Here is a 24,329-nt window from a genome sequence, read left to right as displayed (position 1 = left end):
ATAAACTCCGCTTTTTTCTGGTTTAAGAAGGCCTGAGCGTTGTTGGACAAGTGCTTCGACGCTCCCTCTGCCAACCTCTCAAGTGTAAACACTGCACTAAGTGAACTGCATGATTGTTTTCTTCCGTAGTGTACACAGATTTTTATTTGAGGCGAGCACACAATGGTGAAAAACTATGACTAATTATCGATGGAGTGGTAGAGTATCGAGTGATAGTACGTACCAGTCTTCTTGTGCAACACTGAACAATTGCCTCCTGGCCATTAATGCAGTTGAATTAATGATATTCAATGCGTTATGCGTCAGTAAAAAACATCGATGATTAAGGTGATTATCCATTATTTTGTTTAAGGAAAATTATCAAATTCAATAGTCATTGTTGAGGCATGAATGAGTCGATAAGCCAATTAGGGAGAAAATTTTCGTTAAACCTCGCCAACATGAACAAGAAGAAGAGCGGGCAAGTTGGCAGCAAACCTTGTATGCACCGCTGCTCAACTAAGTCAAACTATTTGCAGTTAGTCTAGCTCATACTAGTACACACGAGAGGCTCATGACGAGCGTTTTGATGATGACAACCCTTTAAAAAATGAACGAACTCTAGTTACGTCACAACTGTGAGAATAGCCTAAGTCGGAGCACGCGCGTTCCTGGCATCTCTTCTTCTGTGAAGGAATAACGAACACCCCCGTCTAAAAATTAAACGAATTCACATGAACAAAATAATGATCATGAACTGAGGATAGCATATATATTTAAATATTTAATTTCTAACGCCGTCGTCTACACGGTATACAGCGGCCAGAGGACTCCAATCAAAACACAAAAAACTGTAATAAACTACTAATTCATCCGACGAATGAACGATGCAAAGATTAACATGTAAGAATTAATAGTGAACAGAAGGAATGCAGTTCCCTAAATCAGCACAGGCACGAGACTAAACGTCGAAAGAGCTAGAAAGTTACAACTCGCGCTAGGAGAACAAATGTCGCTAAGTCGTGAACTGCAGCGTGCGAGAAGTCGCTGATAGGCAGTGACTGCATGTCATGCCTGCTTAACGGCTATGGAGGTAACATCTTTTTAGCACGTCTGTCAGTTATACCAGCACGCGTCTGTCAGGTATACCAGCATCATGCACAGCCAACAACGCGTCTGTTAGTTATACCAGTACCAGGTACAGCCATCAGCACGTCTATCATGTACACCAGTACCAAGTACAGCCATCAGCACGTCTATCATGTACACCAGCGCCAGGTACAGTCACACGATGCACAGTGCACCGTCAGTTGGCGAGCGCATATCCGCGGCTGTGGCCAAGCCCCGCTGCCGCGCCCACGCCCGCTTCGTCGCGGATGCATTCATTAAACTTTGTGGGTACCGCGAAATACGTCACGACCGCGGATAGGCACATGAAGGAAGAAACGATGATACCGTATGTCGGAGACCGTATGTTGATACATTAAATTTTGCACTAATTTATTTATCGCAGACGATCGTTGAATTTTGTACCTTTTCGCTGAGCCTCATTTTTAATGGAATATAGGCTAGCCTTATAACAATTTCAAATATATCTGATCTAAAACCTTAAGTCAAAAACAAAGTTCAAGGCTAACTTATCCTGTCTCCAGTGCCTATTGCTGTTAATGAGCCGTTGCTGAAATTCAGGCTTTAACCCTCTACCGCCTGATATGAGTAACCGGAGCAATATTTTCACATGCCTATACTTCCCAAAAAGGATAGGTTCTGTTGAGCGCCAAGTGACTTGCACTGATGGTTGCCGCCACGTACGACAACTTTAAAATGTTCTCTGTTCTCTACTGCGTACAAACGTCCTCAGGTTGCTACACTCAATAGTTTACGTATAATTTAAGTTGAAAGTTTAACTTTAAAAGGTTCTCTGTTGCGTACAAACGTCCTCAGGTTGCTACACTCAATAGTTTACGTATAATTTAAATTGAAAGTTGTGTTTCCGGAGAGTGACATACGGCGGTGGGGGTTAAAACGAAACCCTATAGTCAACAAGGAGATATTTATACTGCATTATAAAGGAAATAAAGACTTGCAATAGATAAGTAGCAAGTAAATTAATTACCTGGACATAAGATTGACGCAGAGAAGGACCACCGACCGCTGGAATATTAGGTCTAAATCTTTTAAAATCTTCAACAGGGTCCACAAGAGACTGCGATCTATCAAGCTTCCGAGCGACTTGTTTTTGGGTCAATCTGGCAAGTTTGCTGTTTAAAAAATCGTCTTTGTTGGCTTTTTGAATGTTGAATGGAGTTGAGATGCACGCAGCACTGAGTGCAATGCACGAGGACGAAGGTTCACGAGGCGACGTTGCGTTGGCATGCAAACGTTGAACAGGAAAAGACCAGCCTCTTCTCGTTCCCATCCTGAGTCGTCTACGTTCCTCGGCCGAACTGGGATACATAGCGAGACAAGCAGGAGTCGACGTGTACACAGGATGATTAGGTCCTTCACTTTTCAATGTGTCGCTATATACTTCTGGTGGCTGCATGTTAGATGACGAAAGACGATTCTCAAGCGTCTCTCCAAAAACACTGCATATGCTAGAGGAAGTTTGTCCCAAGTCTGGGGAAGCTGTATTCTGACACAGTATAGTTTTCGCACTTGGTTCACGTACATTTCTACTGTCACTTGTGCACTTTTCGACTTCGTTCGTAGGGGGGAGTTTACATGGAGAATCAGTCATTATTTTACCCGAGTTGCACTCGCCGGGAATTTTAGAAGATACACTTAGTTCAAAATAAAGCGATGTAATTCTCTGCGGAGGGGTAGGACATGGGGATTCCGCGGGGGAGGGACACGGAATGGAGTAGACACTGTCAGGTACAGCGATTCCTTCGTTCGACACGTAGTAAATGCAGCCCCGTTGCATGTCGGCGATGGCGTCATCAGGTGTTAAAGTCTGAACGTGATTATTTTTATCAAGAGCGTGCGAACTCAGAGCGATGCTGAGATCACGAATGTTTTCATCAGTGAGAGTCCCTCTACTTTTTGATTTGATTTTCTTGCGGCGTATGGAAGTTTTTCTCGAAGAAGGATGCGATATGCAGATGGCATCAGCGATGGCATCGCAATCCATAGCTGGCCGAAGAAGCGTTTGCTGATCATCCTCACGATTTATGGGAAATAAGAGAGGCAGTGTCGGTGTTTCAGTTGCAGAATGAAAGTTTACCATCTCATACGTGTGACCAGCAAGACTGCTGCCCACACTCCGGACAGAGATGTTGTCGAACAGACTGACACCAGGAGGAGTGGGTGCTCTTCGAAGAGGAGGGCCCTCTTGCATCCAAGGCGGTACTTCCTTTTGAGGAGAAGTCGAAATTATGTGTTGAGAAGTTAAAGGTTCCACACGTGGACTGCTGGATAACCTTTTAGGTTTTGGCATCACTAATCTAAGCAGTGCTGCGCCAGCTCCAAAGGCCGAGTCGATAAATGAAGGTTCTTGCGATGGTGACGTTGAAATGATGTTCCGGGAGTAGGCATCTTGATCACGAAACGCTGGTCGTCCCTTTTTAGTGCTATGATCCATTTCAATAATACCATTACTTCGACTTGGCGGTTCACAATCGTGGCTAATACGGATTTTAGAAGTCTCTGAACTCCGATTGACATGGGAAGAAGTAGCTGCCGCTGGCGACTGTCTAACTTTAATTCTTCTACCACTGCCCTCAGAGCCTGTAGACCTGTGCGAGCTGTGACGTTTGACAGACGTGCCACCAGAACGCTTGATAGGTAACGGAGGACTGTCATGGCCTCTTGTTCGATCAGAATTTTTATCAACGGCGTTAGCAGATTCAGCCAACGTAGTGGTACTTTCGTGAACAACAGATGTTGAGCTATCGCGGCTGCGTACCCCCAAAATTTCGTAGTCTGCCCCTATTCTGCTGGCGCGGGATACAGGACTACTGAGGGATGACATAGATGAGTGGAAGTTTGCGCGACAACTTCTACCGGATTCCTCGACTTTGGTATGGTTGAGGGTCGATATTTTGTCTCCATATCTCTGCTTGCGGGCACGAGGCGAGTTCGAGCAATTAACAAAATTCTCGCTAGCTGTCATCATTGCTGGTGATGCCACGCTTATACCTTACCCATACATAATATTGTTTCGATGATGCAGGAGATTCATTTCACAAATCCAAACAAAACTAATTCGAAAATTTAGATTAAGAATTATTAACTTATCGAAATATCTCGTCATTCGAGAAAGTTGTTGACATTGAGGCATCAAAAGATTGTTCAAAATTGTGATATTAAAGATAAACTGGAACTACTTTTGATTTCTTCTATTTCGTCCATTCTTTTCGGAGAGTAAAAAGCACACAATAAATACAGAACAAGATGCAGCAAATGAATAAATCAATCATAGAGATGACAAATTTGTCCACAAATAGTTCAAACCAATTAAATAGAAGCTATCAATGAAAACATCACAGACTCGTGACCGACATGACCAGAAGAATGGAATGCAACATATGGTTTTTAGTGTGAGTTTCAAGTGCCTTGTGATGAACTTGACAGGCAGCCGACCTTGGCAGACGCATGCAGACGTAGCAAATACCGCGTCAGGGCAGATGTCGCTAAATATACGCATGTCCTCGACAGGGACGAGAAACTCGTGATGCAAGGGCATACGTCAAACTCTGTCTTTAATGTGAAACTTGTTCGTCTGGAGTTAAAAATTCCAATGAGTAGCACTGATAATAAAACCTGGTATTTTATGATCCATATTTTACAACTAAATGTAGGAGTTTTTTCAAAGAACTTCTATTTCTAATTAGGACGTGCATGGATTGCGATCCATATTTTACAACTAAATTTAGGAGTTTTTTCAAATAACTTCTATTTCTAATTAGGACGTGCATGGATTGCGTAATGCAAGATCATCGTATCAAAATTTTTAATGTAGCTATGAGGAAGTAATTTTTAACTACCGTGAGCATTAACAAAATAACGAGAAAAGATGCGAAAGATACGAAGCATGAGAATCACAAATTTACAAACAGTGACGAATACTGGAACTTCCGCTGTAATACAACAATAATTCAACGATAATAAATCCGTGGCACCGCCGCCAAGTTGAATGCACACCCCGTGGTTTGGGACATCAGCTGGAGAATAAAGTTAAAATAATGTAACTATACAACTGAGCTGTTAGCAATTACAATTTATTATATAAGTAATACGTCATTGAAAATAGTAAGTAGGAGAATCTAAATACCACGAGCCCAATAAAAGAAAAAAGCCCTGATAATAATTATTAGAATTTAGTTGCAAAGCCATTACTTAGCTTCACGGTCTCAAGCCGGTAACTTTACATTGCCGTTGCTGGCTTCGGGAGTGAATTTGGCCTATTCTTTATCGCACAAGTTTCAAACTTGAAGGTCGATTTTGTGTCTTTTAGGCGGTCAATCAGATTTTTTTTCGGCATAAGGTATAAGTACCCTGAGATTGATTAAGACATTGCGACTGCCCGGGTTACCTTAATAAAAATGTCTACTTGAGAAATATAGTAATATAAAGCCATTTTGCCACATCTGAACTTCACAATTTCGATGGCATTGCTTGGTGATTTTTTGAAGCGCCTTTCATTTCATTTGTATTTTTTTGACAATTTGTTGCTCTCAAATAGCAATATTTCAGTATTAAAAAAACAACCAAAAACTTATCGACACATTGCAAGCTTCTGTCGACAGACATTTTAACCGTTGTCAACGCTATTCACACTAACAGGTTAAGCGAATATAGAGTTACAGTCGGTAGATAGCGGACTAATCGGTCTGCAATGTAGACCAGTTAGAGAAATGAGGTTCCCTCGGACTACTTAATTCAATTTATACCGCCTCTTGAATGGTAGTATTGAAGTCGACCTTGCCAACCTCAGTTCTGTCTTCTATGAATCCGATCAGGAGCTCACCATATGCCAGGTAACACCGTTCAACTTAAATTCGAATAATAAATCATGGAGAAGTTTGCGCTTTTCTCAAGCGACGCCAAATAAGATACACATTTCCCTGTTACGAACAATTGCCTTCTGTGTTCGGCAATAATTAAAGAAGGCCAAATATTTATCGGTAAGACACGCCTTCTTTATGACGCTCGCTAATGAATAGTCTTCACGAATTCCATTGAGACCTGACCCGTGAGACGAGTTGCATGAGATTAAGAGCGAGTGCGAGTGATAGGATTAATATTTGACTGGAATGTGACATCTTATAGTTTTTTCCTAAATACTGATACAATTTTTTAACACTTCCTATATGCGCATTAGGTTTTTGTTTCGAAAAAAATTACTTTCATTATCTAGTGATAAAAATATGTTGAAGACCTTATCACTTTAGCTTTTTGAAAGGCTTCAGTGCAAGGGCAATAGGGTAAATTTCACAGTTTGCCAGTCCAATCCTATTCCGATTTTTATTGAAATAATTAGGGCTTAATGGGATACATTTTCTAAGAACCCTACACATTGAACTTGGTGCGAAATGCTCCATTATACAGGGTGCTGCCATCCTAGCTGCTATACCCTAGCAATAGTTCCTCGTAAAGCTCGTTCATGTGACGGTGTAGGGTTAATTAACGACACTATAATTTCTCGTAGAAGATCAATAGCGTCGGATAATGGTAAGGCTATTTATTGATATTCCTGGCGCCACAGGAGGAACCACAGGCAAAGAGACCAAAAACTAAGTCATGTACTAACCAATGAGCAAAAAATGAATGCCGTGCATATACTTATGATCCTTTCATTCACTTTACACCGGCGAAGCAACGGTGGCAGGAAGGTTTAAAACTACCATATCATTTCCATTTGATACCCGCACCTATTTAGAGAAATAAGAAATTATCAGTTAGTTTAGGGCAGCACCTTTCACGACGCTTGCATTTCAAGTAGGATTGAAGTTTGAGACTTGGAATTACGGGAAATAATTAACAAATTAATTCGCTAGCATCAGACTTGGAAGTCTTCTCCATTTCAGAAAGGATCAGAAAGGAGAGAGCAAATAAATTGATAAGCCCCGCACGCGCCAATAATAGATATCAACCAACATACCACTGCATTTTGCACTTCCGTAAATCCGTAATCAATCCTCGACCAGAAAGATTACTAAAAAATGTGACACATTTCGGCAAGTTAACAATTAAAAATACTAGACTCGTGTTCTTTACAATAATTATATTCCAAAACACACTGCGGTTACAGCACCGAAACGCAAATATCGACAGAAACGCTAGGACAAAATAACCACACAGGTTTTCCGAGAGACTGACAGCTGTCAAGGCGAGGCAACAGCTGTCAAGGCGAGGCAACAGCTGCCAAGAGAACGGCGACGTAACGCAGGCAGCAACCCGTCATATGGCGACACTGCGTAACACAGAGCTATGCTTTCGGATACGGAGGCACTGTATTGTGAAATTCCAGCCAAAGAAATTAGTCCGTCTCGCGAAGGCATAGGCAATGATACAGCTTCTATATAAGCAGTGCAACCACGCGTAGCATCGAAAATCTTACGCATTCCAGCGTCTTGCGTTTCACCGTCAATATGTTACCTAACGTTGACCCAGTGAACATTGGGCATACATGGTTCCGTTTAGCATGTGGCCCAACGTGGGCCCACTGAATATTGGGCAAACATGGTTCCGTTTAGCATGTGGTCCAACTTGGTCCCACTGAACATTGGACAAACATGGTTCCGTTTAGCATGTGGTCCAACGTGGCCCACTGAACATTGGGAAAACATGGTTCCGTTTAGCATGTGGTCCAACGTGGCCCACTGAACATTGGACAAACATGGTTCCGTTTAGCATGAGATCTAACATGGGCCTGCTGAACATTGGGCAAACATGGTTCCGTTTAGCATGTGGTCCAACATGGGCCTGCTGAATTGATAAGCCAGACCCCGACTCTATAGATATGCCACAGCATCGTCAGTTCTTGCGTTTGTTTTGCCTCGACCTCAGAGGCGTGTCTCGTACATTTGATGCACGACGAAGATTATCAAATATTGGCAGTGGGTTCATCAAAGACCTCGCTAGAGCAAACAAGGCAGCCTTCTGGCCCCACATCACAGGAGCACTAAACCCAACACTAATATTGCAGGCACGCAAGGGCAGAGTTAGCAGTGAAGTTCGTAGGTGGGAAAATGACCACATTATAATAATAATAATAATAATAATACCGGTTTCAGCATTCGTGAAGATTAAATGCGGAAGCTCACAAATTAATTCCAATGTTTAATTGAAAAACGTTGAGTGAGGATTTAACCATTATAATAACTATGATAGACTCGTATGTATGTGTGGAGTATGATTATAAGGGAGCAAGACTATGATTGTAGCAAGACTAAATAGTAAAAATAAGTGAACATAAACAATAGTAATAACAAGGCGTGACGTCACAATATCAGCGTGACACTAAGGCGTGACGTCACAATATCAGCGTGACACTAAGGCGTGACGTCACAATATCAGCGTGACACTAAGGCGTGACGTCACAATATCAGCGTGACAATAAGGCGTGACGTCACAATATCAGCGTGACATCAAGGCATAACATTAATTTTAACGAGTGAGAATTAACGAGATAAAATTACTAGAGCGGCAATGGATGCCATGTTAAAACATTTTCTAAATGAATAAAGATTAGCACAGTCCCATGTTTTCTGGGAGGCAAGCAGCCGCGTCGTAACAAAGAAGCGATCACCGAACTAATCGCCAACACAATGCTCGTCATGAGATGGTACACTTCATAAATAAAATCGTCCATTACGTTCATAGGACCAAAATGCCTGAGAATTTTGCTAACGAATTATAATAACAAGAAAATTAGCAGATAGAAAGCACAGAACACGACACCACCTTCCGCCACAACAGCCAGGCACACACTGAACACATGAGAGGCAGCGAGACGCGAGCCGCGTGAGGGTAACTGCACTCAGTAGACGGCGACGCGGGGGGGAGGGGTGTAAGGGTAAAAAAGATGTTGAGAGAGAGGATAAAGATGGATCAGGAGAGCAGATATTGAAATAGGGATGAAGTAATGGAAGAGTAATTTGAGAGTAATTTAGAAGAGAAAGAAGATAAAAAGAATGAGTGAAGGCCCGCAGGAAGAGGATAAGAATAATACGATGAAAACGAATATTGCATGAAAATTTCCAAAAGAAATTGAAAAAGGAACGCAATGAACTACACTTGAGAGGGGAAGATGAAAAATTAAATATTCTCAAAGATCATAAAAAGATCTTTCATCTTTAACATAGAAAAAACGCAACTAACTTTCTCCTCGCACGGCATTCACGACAGACAAAAAAAAAGCAGGCATGTATGCGAGGAATGTTAGTGACCGCGCGTGACGTAATCCCGGCCTCAGTGCAAGTGTGGGCATTTTCAATGCCCTGACGCTGCGTAACACAGCAGCCGCATTGCAGTGACCTCTGGGCGCGGATTTCGAAACATATTAATCTGCTGAATCAATTCCTGAGCAGCTAGTTGCATCAGTTGACCTTAACTTTTCGACATTCTTTTTCAGCAGATACATTAGCCGTATTATAAAGCTATTCGTATCTAAACTCCGGATAACTAGTGTTCCCTTCACTACACAAACAGATCTAAGATCGACTCTTAAGAAATTTTAAGCTCGCGTTATATAAAATACACTTATACTTGTGCTAAGAAAGTGTGAAGAGCTAAGGTGTTAGTTGCACGGGAGCTAGCGAGCCAGCGGCCACGGCTGTCACGACTAACTAACCGCTCGTCGTCCTAATGAGCGATGCTGTGGTCACACCGCGTCAGCGCGCAGCACGACTTGTCGCAGTGCTGCTTATGCAACTGTAATAGCTGTAGCTGTTCTCTAAAGACGTTTTCATAGAAAAATTAAACAAAAATTTCAGTTTGACTAAATAATATTCGTTCTTTAAGTAGTAAAGCTAATTAACAACTAGTGAAGTGTTACTACATTGTTACATTGAAGATGAAACCCGGCGTTGAACTGCCTTAATGTGTCGTAAGAGGTAGCAGTGTAGCAGAAATTCCAGTTACTTGTGCCGTTAAAACCGCAGCAACTGCGCTAGTGGATGCTGTCCACTTTCAGAAGGATATATATACGATGCGTTTTACTGCCTAACCATAGCATTCAAAATGAATCTGTAAGATATGCAGTGTAGCTGTTACCATGCACGTTTAAAACAGTCAAAGAACAGTCGACTTGCTGCGCGTAAATGAATAGCGACATCACGAAGCGATGCAATAGTGCTAGGGACATCAAACATCATTGGCTAGCATTCGTTTTTCTTATATGAATAAAGCATACCGACGAAAGTAGAAAATAATAAATATTCCATCCAAATAAATTACGGGTATATAGACGCACATTGTCCGAAAAAAAGAGCCTTGAAATACTGAAATAGGTAAACAAAAATTTATAATTATATTTACAGGGTTAATTAAATAAAAGTTCTTACTTAAATCAATTCGACACCAACCAATTAATATAACTCGTATAGTGAATTGACTACACGACGTCGCAAGTTAAGAGGAAGCTTCTCGGGATGACTGAACTAAAATTAATACGCTTAAGAGGCGCGTCAGAAATATACTGTCTTCGGGGGGACATCTGAGCGTCAGACAGACACTCTGTTTGCTTGGCAAAGCATTTCGCAAATCGGTGAGCAAACAAGCGCTCTGATAGCGCTAACGTCACGCCCTCGATGGGAAACTGTCGTAAGAAAATTAAACGACGTAGAATCAATTACTGGGACCAAACCATTACCGTGATAATTAGCGGAATAAGTTTCGACTGACGTCCGTCAGATATGGGCGATGGCCAAGCGATGTCAAAGTAAAAATTAATCCACAATAACATATTATCGAAATAACTGAAACTATTGCACAAATAAATTAACCGGTGTTATTGAAATATTATAATAATGCAAACATGAAGTCACTAAAGCAAGACAGTATAGTTGGCAATGCATGTCCGCGCCGTCGAATTTCGATGCTGATCTCAAACAAAATCATAACAAAGGCTTTATTATGAAAAGCCACAAGTAAGCACAACACTCATAAACATAATTTGATCACCTTCTCCAAATAGTGAAACACTTTCTTACCCACATCACGAGCAGAGAACGAACGTAGCACTGACACGCCCTTTTACCGGGCCAAACTCGGTCAGTATTACTTACACATAGAAATAAAAAAGTGCATCGCTACTTGGACAATAATACACTCATATCTCTGATTGCAGCTTGAACAGCTTTAACGCATGGTTGAACTAGTATAAGGTTGGCCCATGAGAAGCTCATTTTTGCGGATGTAGTTCGTTGTTCGCCTGTGACGTCACTGATCTCAGTGACGTCACGGGCATTAACCAATTACCGAAATGCGATCAAACCAGTCAACCAATCCGTCATGGGAATGAAGGGATTGTTAAAGTTTCTCGATCTCAGTGACGTAAGAAGAAATCTTAACTGAAAGACGGGAATCCTCGTGGGTCAACCTTGTATAGTTCAACCATGGACATGACGACGACAATAGCGTTTTTTTTCCATAAATGAGAAAATGCGCTAAAAATAAGTGAAATGAAAACGCTAAAAATTGTGGAAATATTTTAAATTGTAAAATTCTAAACATGCACAACAAGTGTTACGGAAATGCGTGCATGGATAATAAATTTGCTAGAAAATGTGCACGAATAAGAGCATCTGCATAATACTATATAATATATTTTTAGTTCAACCATGGCCTCAACGTACCTGATGTCTGCCGGCAGCAGCGAGCTCGGCGAGACGGTCGGTGAGGGCGTCGAGTTGCTCGTTGTAGAGGCCACGCTCAGACTCCTCGCTCTCGATCTCTTGTAACAGTCGGGACCTGCAACCACACCACGTGTTGCTTTGTTAATAGCCATGACAATTATATTATTCAGTAACGTACATTGATTTTCATATTAACTGAAGAAACAGTAGAAATATGATACAACATACCACACCACTATTCTCACCGCATTAGAAACGCTATTCACGTATAGGGACCTGCAATCACACCACATGGTGCTTTGTTAATAGCCACGAAAATTATGTTATTTAGTAACATGCACTTATAACACTAACTTCATATTAACTAAAGAAGAAGTAGAAATAAGATAAGACGTAAAAACTGCATTATACCACGCCGCTGTTATCGTACTAAATAGAAATCACGACGTAATTGACGTAGTAAACAGAGAGTTTGTCGTAAAAATGCAATCACTAATTACAGCGCTGACCGTTCCTTCCTGAGGGTGGCAATGAAGGCAGCTATCTCAGCGGGATCATCAAGAGCGAAGTCAGTGAGCTGGCGCAGCTCAGCGTTGCTGGCGCGTGGTGCAGGCAAGGAGGGTCTAGACAGAGACCGCCACGCGCGCTCTATAGGCCGTCTCTGAGTCCTGCAGTGACATATTATGTTATGAATCCTGCAGTGACATATTACGTTAAGCGCGGCGAAAAGATAAAAAAAATTGTTTTCAGAAATTCAATACATCAAACGAATGAGGTCAAATGCAACATCAAAAGGATGAGGTCCAATTAAATTTACACGTGGTGATTTACTTCCAATATCTCGAAGACGATATATACTGTACACACAAATCAATGCACGCCAATTCTATTTCCCAAAATACACATGCGCTAGCTATTTTCTTTAAGTGGTACAATTTGAATAATCTGTACAGACCGGAACAAAATTTTAACCACGCGCGGAAATTTTTGGTATAATATATTCAATACAACGTCTATAAATCAGCCGGATCAAAAAAATACTAGCAGCTAATCATCATATTGATCATGGAAATTATATCCTACAGGGCGTGAACTGATTTCTGGTATGAAAATAGTGATTCATTACCGACATGGATCTAGCAACTATTAACCGCAGCAATTCTGTGACAAAAGATTTATCAGCAACATCATAAATTTTAAATGAGTGTCCAATGTGTAGGTTGGAGTGCTAATATATCCGAAAATAATATCAGAAAAAATAAAAATGATAATAATAAGAAAAATAATAATATCAGAAAAAATTAAAATGATGTTAAGAACCTGGTCGAAGATGATCCTCCAGCAGACAACTGGCGCTTGTGATGGTGCCGCTGGAACTCCTGCTGGTGTCGCAGGATCTGCTGCTGGATGTGCAGTTCGAGGGCTTTCTCCTGCTCTTCCTTCTCCTGCCTGTCGAGAGAACTTGAGTTCTCGGTCTCAGCTCGACTCGAATTCTCGATCTCAACTTGAGCTCGGCTTTCAATTGAGCTTTGTTCACGACCGACGTTATTCAAGTGACCGTCAGTGAATTTTTCTTCAACAAAATGTGGTTTGTTTGCAAAAAATCCCACTTTTGTTTGGTCTTCAAAGGACCGCTGTGGGTTTGCTTGGTCTCCTGCAATTTTCTGTTTATATGTAAAATTTGACTCGTCTTTCACTGTGTTTCTGGAATCACATTCTTGTAAGGACAAATCCTCGGGTCCAAAATCAGAAGAAGACTCTGATATATTTCTGCTATTGCAATTCCTGTACACGATGGGAGAGTTATAGAGTGTTGTCGCCGCTGCAGGGTCGTGTCGTTCTTGCCCGTTTTTATCGAGCAATTCAGGAGTGTGGGGGCGCGAAGCTGGGCCGCTGCTTGGTTCTGCAACAGAAAAGAGGAAATACGTTACAGAGAGATAAGAAAACCTGACTAAATTCAAAGCTGAAGTATTAGACGATAATAAATAATTACTGCCTACATTATGCAAGTGCGCAAATGCTCAGAGTGACAATCTGCACAAAAGTAATGGTTTACCAAAGAATGTAGTTTTCTTTTAGAATGTTCAAGTCAGAATTAGAAAACTTGAAATGCGAAAGGACAACTCTTCTGAGAAATACGAGAGTTAGGGTCAACTTTTACTGATCCGAGGAAAGGTGAAGACGATAGAGGGAAATATTTTAAAGCAACTACGCACAGATACGATAGTTAATTCAGGTAATTACTCCGTAGCTCCCATTAGTCCCAAAACCGGTAAAAAAAATCTCTAAATTTACACATTCGCATTGAAATTATAGTAATGCAAAACATCGCATTTGAAAGAACGCACTTGTTCGTTCAAGGAATCTGTGTGAAATTCGTGGAGCCAACACCGCAGAAGAACTTGTCACTAAATCTTAATCAACTTTTAGAATTTTATGAGCTTTCAAGTCACAATGCAAGTCAAAAGAACTTACGGACCAGGCAATAAGTCCAGCAGCTATCTCAATCAATCGTCAGTTATGTAAAGAAAGATCAGGTTCCACAGGCCGGATCCCTTGTGAATCAAGTCACGAAAGTACAAGAATTAGCAACAGGCCATGGGCCTATTTCTCTAATGCCGACACTTCAATATTATTCTAAAAGGACATGAGAACAAGAGCTCGGTGTCGATGGCACTGCTTGTGAGCGGAACTGAAGAATATTCAACACAGAGTCTGGCGGCAGCACGACAGGCAGGAACTGTGTTCGTCATAAGCTGTACGTCGTAATCACAGCCCGAAATCTTCAGATAAGATTACTGATAATAGAGCACTCAATATCAATCACAGGTGTTTCTTCAATTTATATCCATAGTAAATCATACAATGCACTTCTAGCGCAATCATAAGAACTAACTAACGGATTGCTTGCATGGTTTTATGACTCATTTCTGTTCAATAAATCAAATAAAGGCGTACAAACAAGGCTCAAAATGGGGAACGAGAAAGATATTTGCAGTTTTTAAAATCGCCATTCATTCTGGTAAAATCAAGTGTAGACAACATTCCATCAGCACGATCAGCCTCATCGATTAATAATTATCGAGGCAAGCATTCGGTATAATAATTAATCGATAGCATGAAACTATGCAATATAAAGCAGTTAAGTGCCTCAGCATCACCACATGAAATTTCTACTTCAAATACGAATTATAAGGTATGAATATTTATAGCAGCAACGTAACTGTTATATAAATAATCCAGATACGAGTTACCCAAAATAGAGAAAAATTGTAACGCCAAGAGACACAATCTCGCGTGTGGTTTGACATTCAACAACGACCAAGCATAGAACTGAGAGTCGCACAACTGCACTGGCAGCTCGATCGTTCAGTTGAGGATAAACCATTATAGTAAGCTCACGGATGCCGGCATTCATCAAGAATTCCGTGCGATAATTGGAATGGTAGGGAACAATTGCGTAAATTTATTTATCAGCATAATTTATAATTAAAAAATTTATTTATCAGCATAATTTATAATTCCATAATTACTTTCAAAAATCTTACCAGAAAAAATTAAGTTCAATAATACAAATAGGAATTTCATGAAACAACGGCACTGATTTTTATTTCTTATTTATTGTGCATCCTTTGGAATTTGAAACAGTAATTACAATGACGTAAAGGCGACGTTTATACTCCTATTGTTAACACAACGTCCGCATTCACGCACCGGAAAAGACGAGCTGAATACAAGCTGCATGAGCGGTCATCACTCGGCGATGCATCACAGACCGTGATAACTGATAACTGGATCCGGACGTGGCTTTGTGGTGCCGCTGCATGGCTGCCATAAGCGTATGTGTGGCACTATGGTTGAACTATATAAGGTTGAACTATAGTTGAACTATATAAGGTTGACCTATAGTTGAACTATATAAGGTTGATACATGGTTGAATTATATAAGGTTGACCCATGGTTGAACTATATAAGGTTGACCCACGAGAAGTTCCGTCTTTCAATTCAGCTTTCTTGTTACGTCACGTAGATCAAGAAACGTAAACAAACCCGTCATTCCCATGGCGGATTGGTTGATTGGTTTGATCGCATTTCGGTGATTGGTTAATGTCCGTGACGTCACTGAGATCAGTGACGTCACATGCGAACAACGAACTACATCCGCAAAAATGGGCTTCTCATGGGTCAACCTCATACTAGTTCAACCATGTGTGGCACTATGTGGCGTACTAGGCACATGTGGCACTATGTGGCGTACTAGGCACATGTGGCACTAAGCTGCGCCTGTGAGTCATCAATGGACATTCGCGGCTAAGCACGTCAAAACAGATACATGTGTTATTTGATGATTTACACACAATCGACATGATCGTCTGAATAAACCCACTATAATAGAAGCAAAGGCCAAGAGCTTTAATAACAAGATGCCATTAAATATACGACAAAAAAAAACCTTATTTATGCTTGGATGAGAAAATACGATTTAAATGGGCAGAGAGGTTTACTGTCACGTATAATTGCCACTCCAATCGATGTGGGTAATTTTTGTTTATGATGCCAACTCCGACGGTATTCAGTATACGAAATAAAACAGGTGACTTCATAAATAAATTGTAACACTCGCATAAATATCAGAGTACATTCATATCAACTGACCATTGTGGTTCATTATTCCTATTTCAGTTGTTTCGCTTGGTTTTGTCCATGCGAATGTGTTTTTATTTATCTGAACTATTAAGGTTATTAAACACGAATATTCACATAGACACACCATCCATGGCCCATACTTTCAAAAAAGTTAAGACAGCCAATCATTGACGGCCTTTCAAACAAAATCCACCAATCATAGACAAGAAAATAGAGCGTAAGTATACTTACGTTCACTTAGCCAGTTTTGAAAGTATGGCCCCAGTAGTGTTGACTCACATGTACGCCACGTAGCTCTAATTTTCTATATTGTCCGATATTTTAAAAGTTACTGAATTAAAATCTGCAAACATGAAAAAAATAAAGAAATTAATAACCAATTGCAGATATATAATAAAAAATGCCACATATCGATTGTTTTCATATCTTTTAATGAGCGATTTGCATATGCAATTTGAGGCGTTACAGAACAGCCATAAACGCGAAAGATAAACAATCAGTTTTACTACATATGCGTCACGATGACGAATATCAACTAGTCACTGGCATCAGAAATGTAAACTTCGCCCCTTCAATAAATTCGACGAGACAGTGGTTATCCCTACGCAGCTCATATTACTCAATTATTCATTATCGCTTCTCTTCCGCTCATTCTACCCTGGAATTTGCTTAATAAATGCGAAGAACAACTAAATTGATCTTTGCATTAGCTTCGTGGGTTCGTGATTCGTGATAATCTATTGCGCGATTACATGGACTCGATTACAACGACCTTGCGTGTGAGGAGAACGTTCTGAAGATAGAAGCTTGTCTGGCTACCTTGAATCGTAAGCTCATTTATGTATTCGTATATGTGAACAGAAATGTGCATAAATAAATGGATAATTAGTATAGGTTGGCAGAATTTCTTCTTTCAAGCAGGTTTCATTGAATACCAGAGAATTTGTTTTATTCGCAATTTTCTTATTAGTTTTTTCAATATATCGAACAATATTTTTCGATATAACTAAAAATATTGTTCGATATATTGAAAAAACTAATAAGAAAATTACGAATAAAACAAATTCTCTGGTCTTCAATGAAACCTGCTTGAAAAAATAAATGGATAGTGAACAATCCGAGAACAAATGAGACGTCAAAGCATTAGAACTTTTATCCGTGCAGTCAATCATGAAGATACAGTGGATTTGGAACAATTGTGATAAACTAAAACGGAGTATCCTTGTAAATAATTCGAGGAAAAATGTGAAAAAATATGAGCGTTTAAATAATTGAGTTTTCGAAGTCCCTTAATAACAGATTTAAATGCAAAAAAAAAAACTTATAAACAATTTGAGTTAGTGGAATATTAAGCAAATGCAATGCTCCGCAAATCCTCTTTGACAGAAGGCTAACATGATGGTTTTAATTATGTATCCTTTCTGCATATATTTTTGAACTTGAGACTTCGCCGCGTAACGAAGCCTTCTACGAATATAATGGGGACAGACTGAAGGCAAATACTAGAAATAAAAGTAAGTTAATGGCATTCGACTGAACTGTTATCATGAGGGGAAAATTGATTTGGAATGTGCGTTGTGAATGCGCTTAATCACAGAAACCAGAAATAAAAGTCAAGGAAAACGCTATCAAGGGATATAGGATAAAGCGCATGCACTCTTCAGTCGATAAACGAATGGTTCTTAAACCGTGACACACGTAAAAGCAGCTAAAATCGTCACGCTGCTGCGCGACACTTGGCTCGTGTATCCCAACACTAGCGCTCAAGTCTGCTCTCAAATATAGCGATGACTGATGTAACTGAAAGCAACTTGCTGGCAATAACACCAATAAATTCATTAATGGGGATTCCGTAAAAATCACTAAATAATTGTTCGTGGGAGGGAGCAGAAGGGAGACCCTCTCATAGCGCGCCAATGAGGGTGCCGGTCGATACGAGCTTCCCTCAGCTGACTGACGGGACGAGGGGAGGAGGTCCGGTGGTCCAGAGGGGACATAGAACACAGTTAGGCGGAAAGGAAGCGGCAGGATGAGGGAAAAGTTCCGTTCAAGAAGGATGTCAAGCAGTGGGAGGGGAAGCTCTGGAAACGCTCACACGATAGGCCACAAAGAAGTCTCTAGAATTAGTGACCGAAGTTCGATCCCACTAACTAAGACTAGTGTCGAGAAGTTCGATCTCTCTAACTTGACTAGTGTCGAGACTGCGGCGAAGTCTGACAACGAGTATTCGGAGTTATACAAGGAAACTCTGCCCGGAGACCGGGATGGGCATTGGGCTTGCACTACCGTAATAGCGTGACCATTAGGCCGAGCCTGCAATCAAGACTGTACTAACTTAGAGCTTCACCTTCTAGTCACGTTCTTCTCAAAATTCAAGTGAGATTTGTATGAGAAATTAAACGAATACATCACTCGCAATAACAACAAATGGTTGAAGAGGAGCACACAACTATGCGACTAGTAGCAGATCCATCCGTTCCCTATAATTACGAGTAAAAACAACCGCAACATTAACCCGCCCACTAATAAATTGCAGATTCTCTTTAATTACAGTCGATGCACACACTCGATATCTATTCAACATTTGGCCATGCTTCCAGAGACCGCTTGCGATCAGCTCAACGCGTACAATATACGAACAGTGGATAAAATCTTCAATCAATTCAGACTAGTCTATAATGTTGAGAATTTCAACTGACTTATGTGATAGACGTATGAATATCATCAGAGCATGAATTCTAATGTGTTACTTAATTTTATATCCATAGTGCATGTATGAATTAAGGTCGTGCTACGTTTGCGCTAATAGCGTGACTGAACGATTTACAAGTCAGCAAAATGGGTGTGGAGAATATAACAATTACAGAAAGACCCTGAATTCGTATTATAATTTTCATATGAAACTGCCAAACTATAATTTAGGTTACAGGTGATGATCGTATTTTAATTTCGCAAGTTACTAAAACGAAAAAAGCATCAAACGGAGCCTTTTCAGTGGTCATAATCACAGCCTCGATATTCTCTAGCAATAATACCGCAATAGTTTACTTTGAGTGTATTACGTGTAACTCAATGATCCCTCGGGGGTTAAATATAATATATATAAGATAAGATATATATAAGATATATAAGTCGCTCGGCAACTTATATCTAAGACGCGGAGCGGTAAAACATCTAGTTCACCCAGTCAACGAAAGTAACTTCAATTGAAAGTGAAAAAAGTATTGATGTTTGACTCTAAGAATAAACTAGGAGGAGCAATTGGAATTTCATCATACGTGTGAACATTAATTAGTCGCAAACCCATGTTTGACTGTTGACTCGTCTCAAAATTTATAAACCAAATAAGTTATGGATATTGGATTCCATTAAGCGCAGACAAGAAAGTCTAAAAACTTACGCCTTGTGAGCTTTTCTTCTTTTTGAGGTAAGATTTCCTTGACATGTGCCAGTCTCCTACGACTATGTCTGCTAGTGCTTTTATGAACGCGCTGAACAAACATCTCACCACGTATGCCGATATAATAGAAAAGTGTTGGAATTGGAGCTTCCATTACTGTTAAACTTCTAAGTTCTTATACAAATCTTATACTATTTATTGTGTTATTGGAATTTTCTTGCTACAGCCCAATAATCCTTTTGTGAGCATTTCTTTCAGATTTACTGCTTTCTCGTGATTCATTAGCGGTTTGATTTACTTATTTGTCGATTCCTTCGAAAGTTGTCACTACCAGGATGCACAATACACACATGCACACTTATTCGTTTTAAATTTTATTTCACTCAATTGATTGTTCCTGCATAAGACGGTAAAAACTGTCAACATTTTTTCATGTAAATATGGTTTCCTGGTACAACTGGACAAACCTTCAAGTTTAACCGTACTTTTCTTGGATTAGCAAAGGAGAAGGATAAATAAATCCGGCTGATCTTCCAGAACTTTCTTGTAACTTACGCCATCAGACAACATTGCGAATAACGATATGCTATGCGGATAATAGCAATTTTTAGAAGACTTTTGCGGGTCAATTCGAAGCCCCGAAAATGGCTGAGCTAGACAAGCTCGCTCAACTGGCAAGGTCAGCATTGCAGACTTCAGTGCGAGATTCTTGACATACGCGCAGTGAAGTGAAGCGGATCTCGAGCGCTGAACGCAACGAACGTCTTTAATTTCAGCTTTAGTTCTCTTCTGAATGATCAAAACAAGTGCAGCTCCAGACCTCAGAACCGATGAACGTTCTTCCTAATGCTATTCCCAATTGATTTACGCCAACTAGCGATCTATAATGATTTTGGCCCATTGGTTGAAATGAATCTTTGTTTATCAATTCCGGAAAATATCTCAAGGAAAAATGAAGTAAAAAGAATTCCTTTTGTAATGCTATTCGTACCAGAGTAGGAAGTTAACACGTTATCGACTACGATAAGTAAAAATTCGAATTGTTATAATGATATTTCCACCTGAATAAAAACTGGTCCTACTCTACTAATTTAATACCTGAATATATATCAACTGAATTTATTCACATGCTATCTTTCAAATTGACTTAGTGTTCTTGAGTATGTAGAACATGTACTGCAGCACGAGCAATTTCGCATGGTCAGGAAATGGGGTGAACAAATTTGGAAGAGGAATGATGCGATAATTGGGAACGCATCTCAAATGGGAATAGTAATATTCTGAGAAGTAAATGAAACGATAAGAAAGCACGAAGCATCGACAGTGTAAAATACTAGAGTTCAGTATAAAAATTATGAAAAGCGCGTGAAAAGTTTGCATGTTTAAAAATGTCAATATGCAGAGTGAGCGAATGAATAGAAAAACGAACTAAAATAACACGGTCAATTAATGAAAACGAATTACAAGTTATGAACGGAAAAAAGTAAAAGAAGATACAGCATGCAACACAATTCAAAACAAAGAAGCGATAGTATAAATATCATAGGACCAGAAACACCAACATGCAGAGAGCAGGAGTAAGGTCGTTTCAGGATATGATAGGCAAGATGTTAAGCGCCATGCGTATTGCAGTCGGAGGTCAGACATCATTTTCATGTCAACTAACAGCGTAAACATTACCTCCGTCAGTAGCAGGTTGCTTACGAGTTTAGATTTGTTTCAGTTGGATAAACTTCAAGTAGCGAGCTATTCAGCTCATTTTTCAGATAAACCCAAGTAGCTATTGACTTCATTGTTGTTCAGTTGGATAACCTAAGTAGCGAGATCATTATCAAGTTCATTGTTGAGTTGGATACACCCAACACTAACAAAATTTGGGGTATAATTCAGCCTCCGCGGCAGACTCGCCATAATTGGGTTAGAGCTATTCTGGGTGTGCTTAGCCACTGGATCGAAATCAGTGACTAGTTAGAATCGCCTTGCCGACTTTATAGTAGTCTCCTGATAGTTGTCTTGGCCAAGCCTACCGCGCCTGCAAGCCGCCCAGAGAGTGCACTTCAAACCTCGAACGGAAGGCAGTGGGCAGAAACCTCCATGCAGAAGGCAGTGGGCAGAAACCTATTCATGTACGAGCTTGTCAGCATCAGCAAAACTATATAAGCGAGGAGGAAACCCAAAAATTCGTGGAAAAACAACAGTTCGAAAAAACGATCAAAGTCATAAGGTTTATCTTCATACATATGCTTTAGCTAGGTCGATACACTTCAGTGAATGGTGAAACCAAGAAGTCCATCTGTGTGAAATAGCATGCGATTTGAACCATGTTTTCACAGCTTTTTTTTCCCGCTTCATTTGCTAGAAACTGGTACCTTTCCATGCTTTTTTGAGGTTTGGAAATAAAAAACGTCGGAGAGGGCTTAGTCGGCTATAAGGTGGATGCTAAATGATTTCCCATAGAAATTCGAGTAGCATATAAGCTCTTGTATGCAAGCGCCATACGCGGGTGCATTGTCGTGGTGGAGGAGTGCGTCGTCGTTCAATTTTTCGTCCATTTTTCAATGCTTTGGTATATATCGATTTGGAAACTTTCATCATAGCAGAGATTATGCAACACTGTTATTGTTCGGTTCACAATAAGTTAATTCTCGATAACTTCTTGCAGTTTCTTCGCTTGTGAGGGAAAAATGTTTTTTCCACGAGCATTATTACCCACTATTCTGAATTTTTCAAGTATCCTCTTTGTATTCAGTGAGTTACAGAAACAGGAAGGCAATTTTTTTCATTGGTTGGTTCGGCCAGAGCTGCCCCGGATACGGGGACGAACCTCATAAGAACCGCTCAGCGGTCGCCATAGCCGGGACCAGACTCTCGTAGCTGTGTGACTTGGGTTCGGAAAGTTGACCGAAAAGCGGACATAGAGAAGCTGATTTGCTTGCTGCCCCGGATACGGGGACGAACCTCATAAGAACCGCTCAGCGGTCGCCATAGCCGGGACCAGACTCTCGTAGCTGTGTGACTTGGGATCGGAAAGTTGACCGAAAAGCGGACATAGAGAAGCTGATTTGCTTGCTCCCAGAGTCTAGGCATTCTCTATTTCAGAGTCACGCCCGGCTCTAAATTTTGTTAGGGAAGCAGCGAGGTATTAAGTTCATTGTTCAGTTGGATACACCTTAAGTAGCCAGGCAACCAGCTTTAGCACAAGGAAGCTAAAATCCGTTTCAGATTCATCCACTCTTCGCGTCCAAGAATTTTTCGAGGAGGCATTAAACTCTAGGATGTTGTTTGTCCTATCCATAGACACGAAAAAAGAATTTCCAAAGAGATACATCCAATGATGACCATTGACCAATTACTATAAAATAACGGGTAAAGGCAAAGCTTGATAAGCTGTGGTTGATAAGCTAATAATAGCGAGGGAAAACGAGCGCCAGTCAATGAGGGGAGACCCGAGGGTCGTGAGCAGGTCGATGGCGAGGCGCCACAGTTGCCCGTCAGGAAGAAGCTTCCGTTGACCCTCGACTAATTTAGTTTATTCAGTTTACTGTATAATTATTTTGTTAATCAATTGTTTCTAAATGCTGAAGGCTTCTTCTTGCTATCTTCAAATTGATCCATCTTATTTATTTTCTTGGCGCTATTCCTACTCAACGATTACTTTTCATTGTTTTTAATTTTACCCCCTAACCAATTTTTGGTTGATGTACAACTTGTCTTTTCTACCCCCCTTTTTTTATTTGTAACCAATTTATACCTCTCAACATTATTCAGTAAATTTTCCTATTTGTTAAATTTACTCCCATACTGTTCCAATTTTGAGTCTCATTCAAATCTCGATTCCTTTCATTGCAGTGCAGAGTTATCTATTGCTAATGCTACTCAGATTTGTCTGCTCTACACTGTAATTGGTTTCCTTGCTCCGTTGAATTATTTAATAATGTTTTCATTCTTTTCGTTTTTCTTCGCTTGTTGCTACTCAGGTTCATTTTGTTTTTCAATTCAAAACAGACTTCAATTGAACCTATTCTTCAATTTGTCAATTAATAATTTAAATAAAGGGCAGAGTTATCACTAGAACAATAAGCGTTCAAGTAGTTTTAACTTATACTAACTGTTAACAAAAATGTAACAAGCTAAGCCGGGGGCCGCCAATTGAGACTCACCAGTTGAGATACAGATGCATGAAGTGTCGACAAGTGAAGTACTCCAGAGGACCTCAATTTTTTCCGATTGAATTTCGTAATATCTTGTTCACTTTTCACAAGCTTGCAGTTAAAACTTTGAAATTCACACGAGATATTGCCAAGAGATTCGTATTTACTTCAAATATTCACGTATGAATGTTTAATTCATAACTAACTATAGTTGTGTCGGGAAGTTTGTGTTCAATGAGGTTTCAGCTTGCGCCCGTAGTCTATTCAATTTCCGTCTACACTGATTACTACTATTATTTTACTATCATTTGCACTCTTGACATCATAAGTGTTATAATCCACCGGAGA

The 24,329-nt window shown here is 40.2% G+C and overlaps 1 protein-coding gene across 1 annotated transcript in view; it reads right to left on the bottom strand.

Annotated features, from left to right (window-relative positions):
- LOC108682645 (adenomatous polyposis coli homolog) overlaps positions 1–24,073 on the bottom strand; it is a gene marked incomplete at its 5' end in the record, with an annotated part of 52,197 nt that extends 28,124 nt beyond the window's left edge. Inside the window, 4 exons of the mRNA XM_018171849.2 lie at positions 11,784–11,898; positions 12,293–12,451; positions 13,104–13,686; positions 23,991–24,073. Of these exons, the coding sequence (XP_018027338.2) occupies positions 11,784–11,898; positions 12,293–12,451; positions 13,104–13,686; positions 23,991–24,073 (940 nt within the window). The remainder of the gene's footprint in view (positions 1–11,783; positions 11,899–12,292; positions 12,452–13,103; positions 13,687–23,990) is intronic.
- Between the last annotated feature and the right edge of the window lie 256 nt (positions 24,074–24,329).

Source organism: Hyalella azteca, unplaced genomic scaffold (genome assembly GCF_000764305.2).
Source record: "Hyalella azteca isolate HAZT.00-mixed unplaced genomic scaffold, Hazt_2.0.2 contig15109, whole genome shotgun sequence".
Lineage (NCBI taxonomy): Eukaryota > Metazoa > Arthropoda > Malacostraca > Amphipoda > Hyalellidae > Hyalella > Hyalella azteca.
The sequence above is the reverse complement of the archived record's forward strand: the minus strand, read 5'-3'. Positions and strand labels throughout refer to the sequence as shown.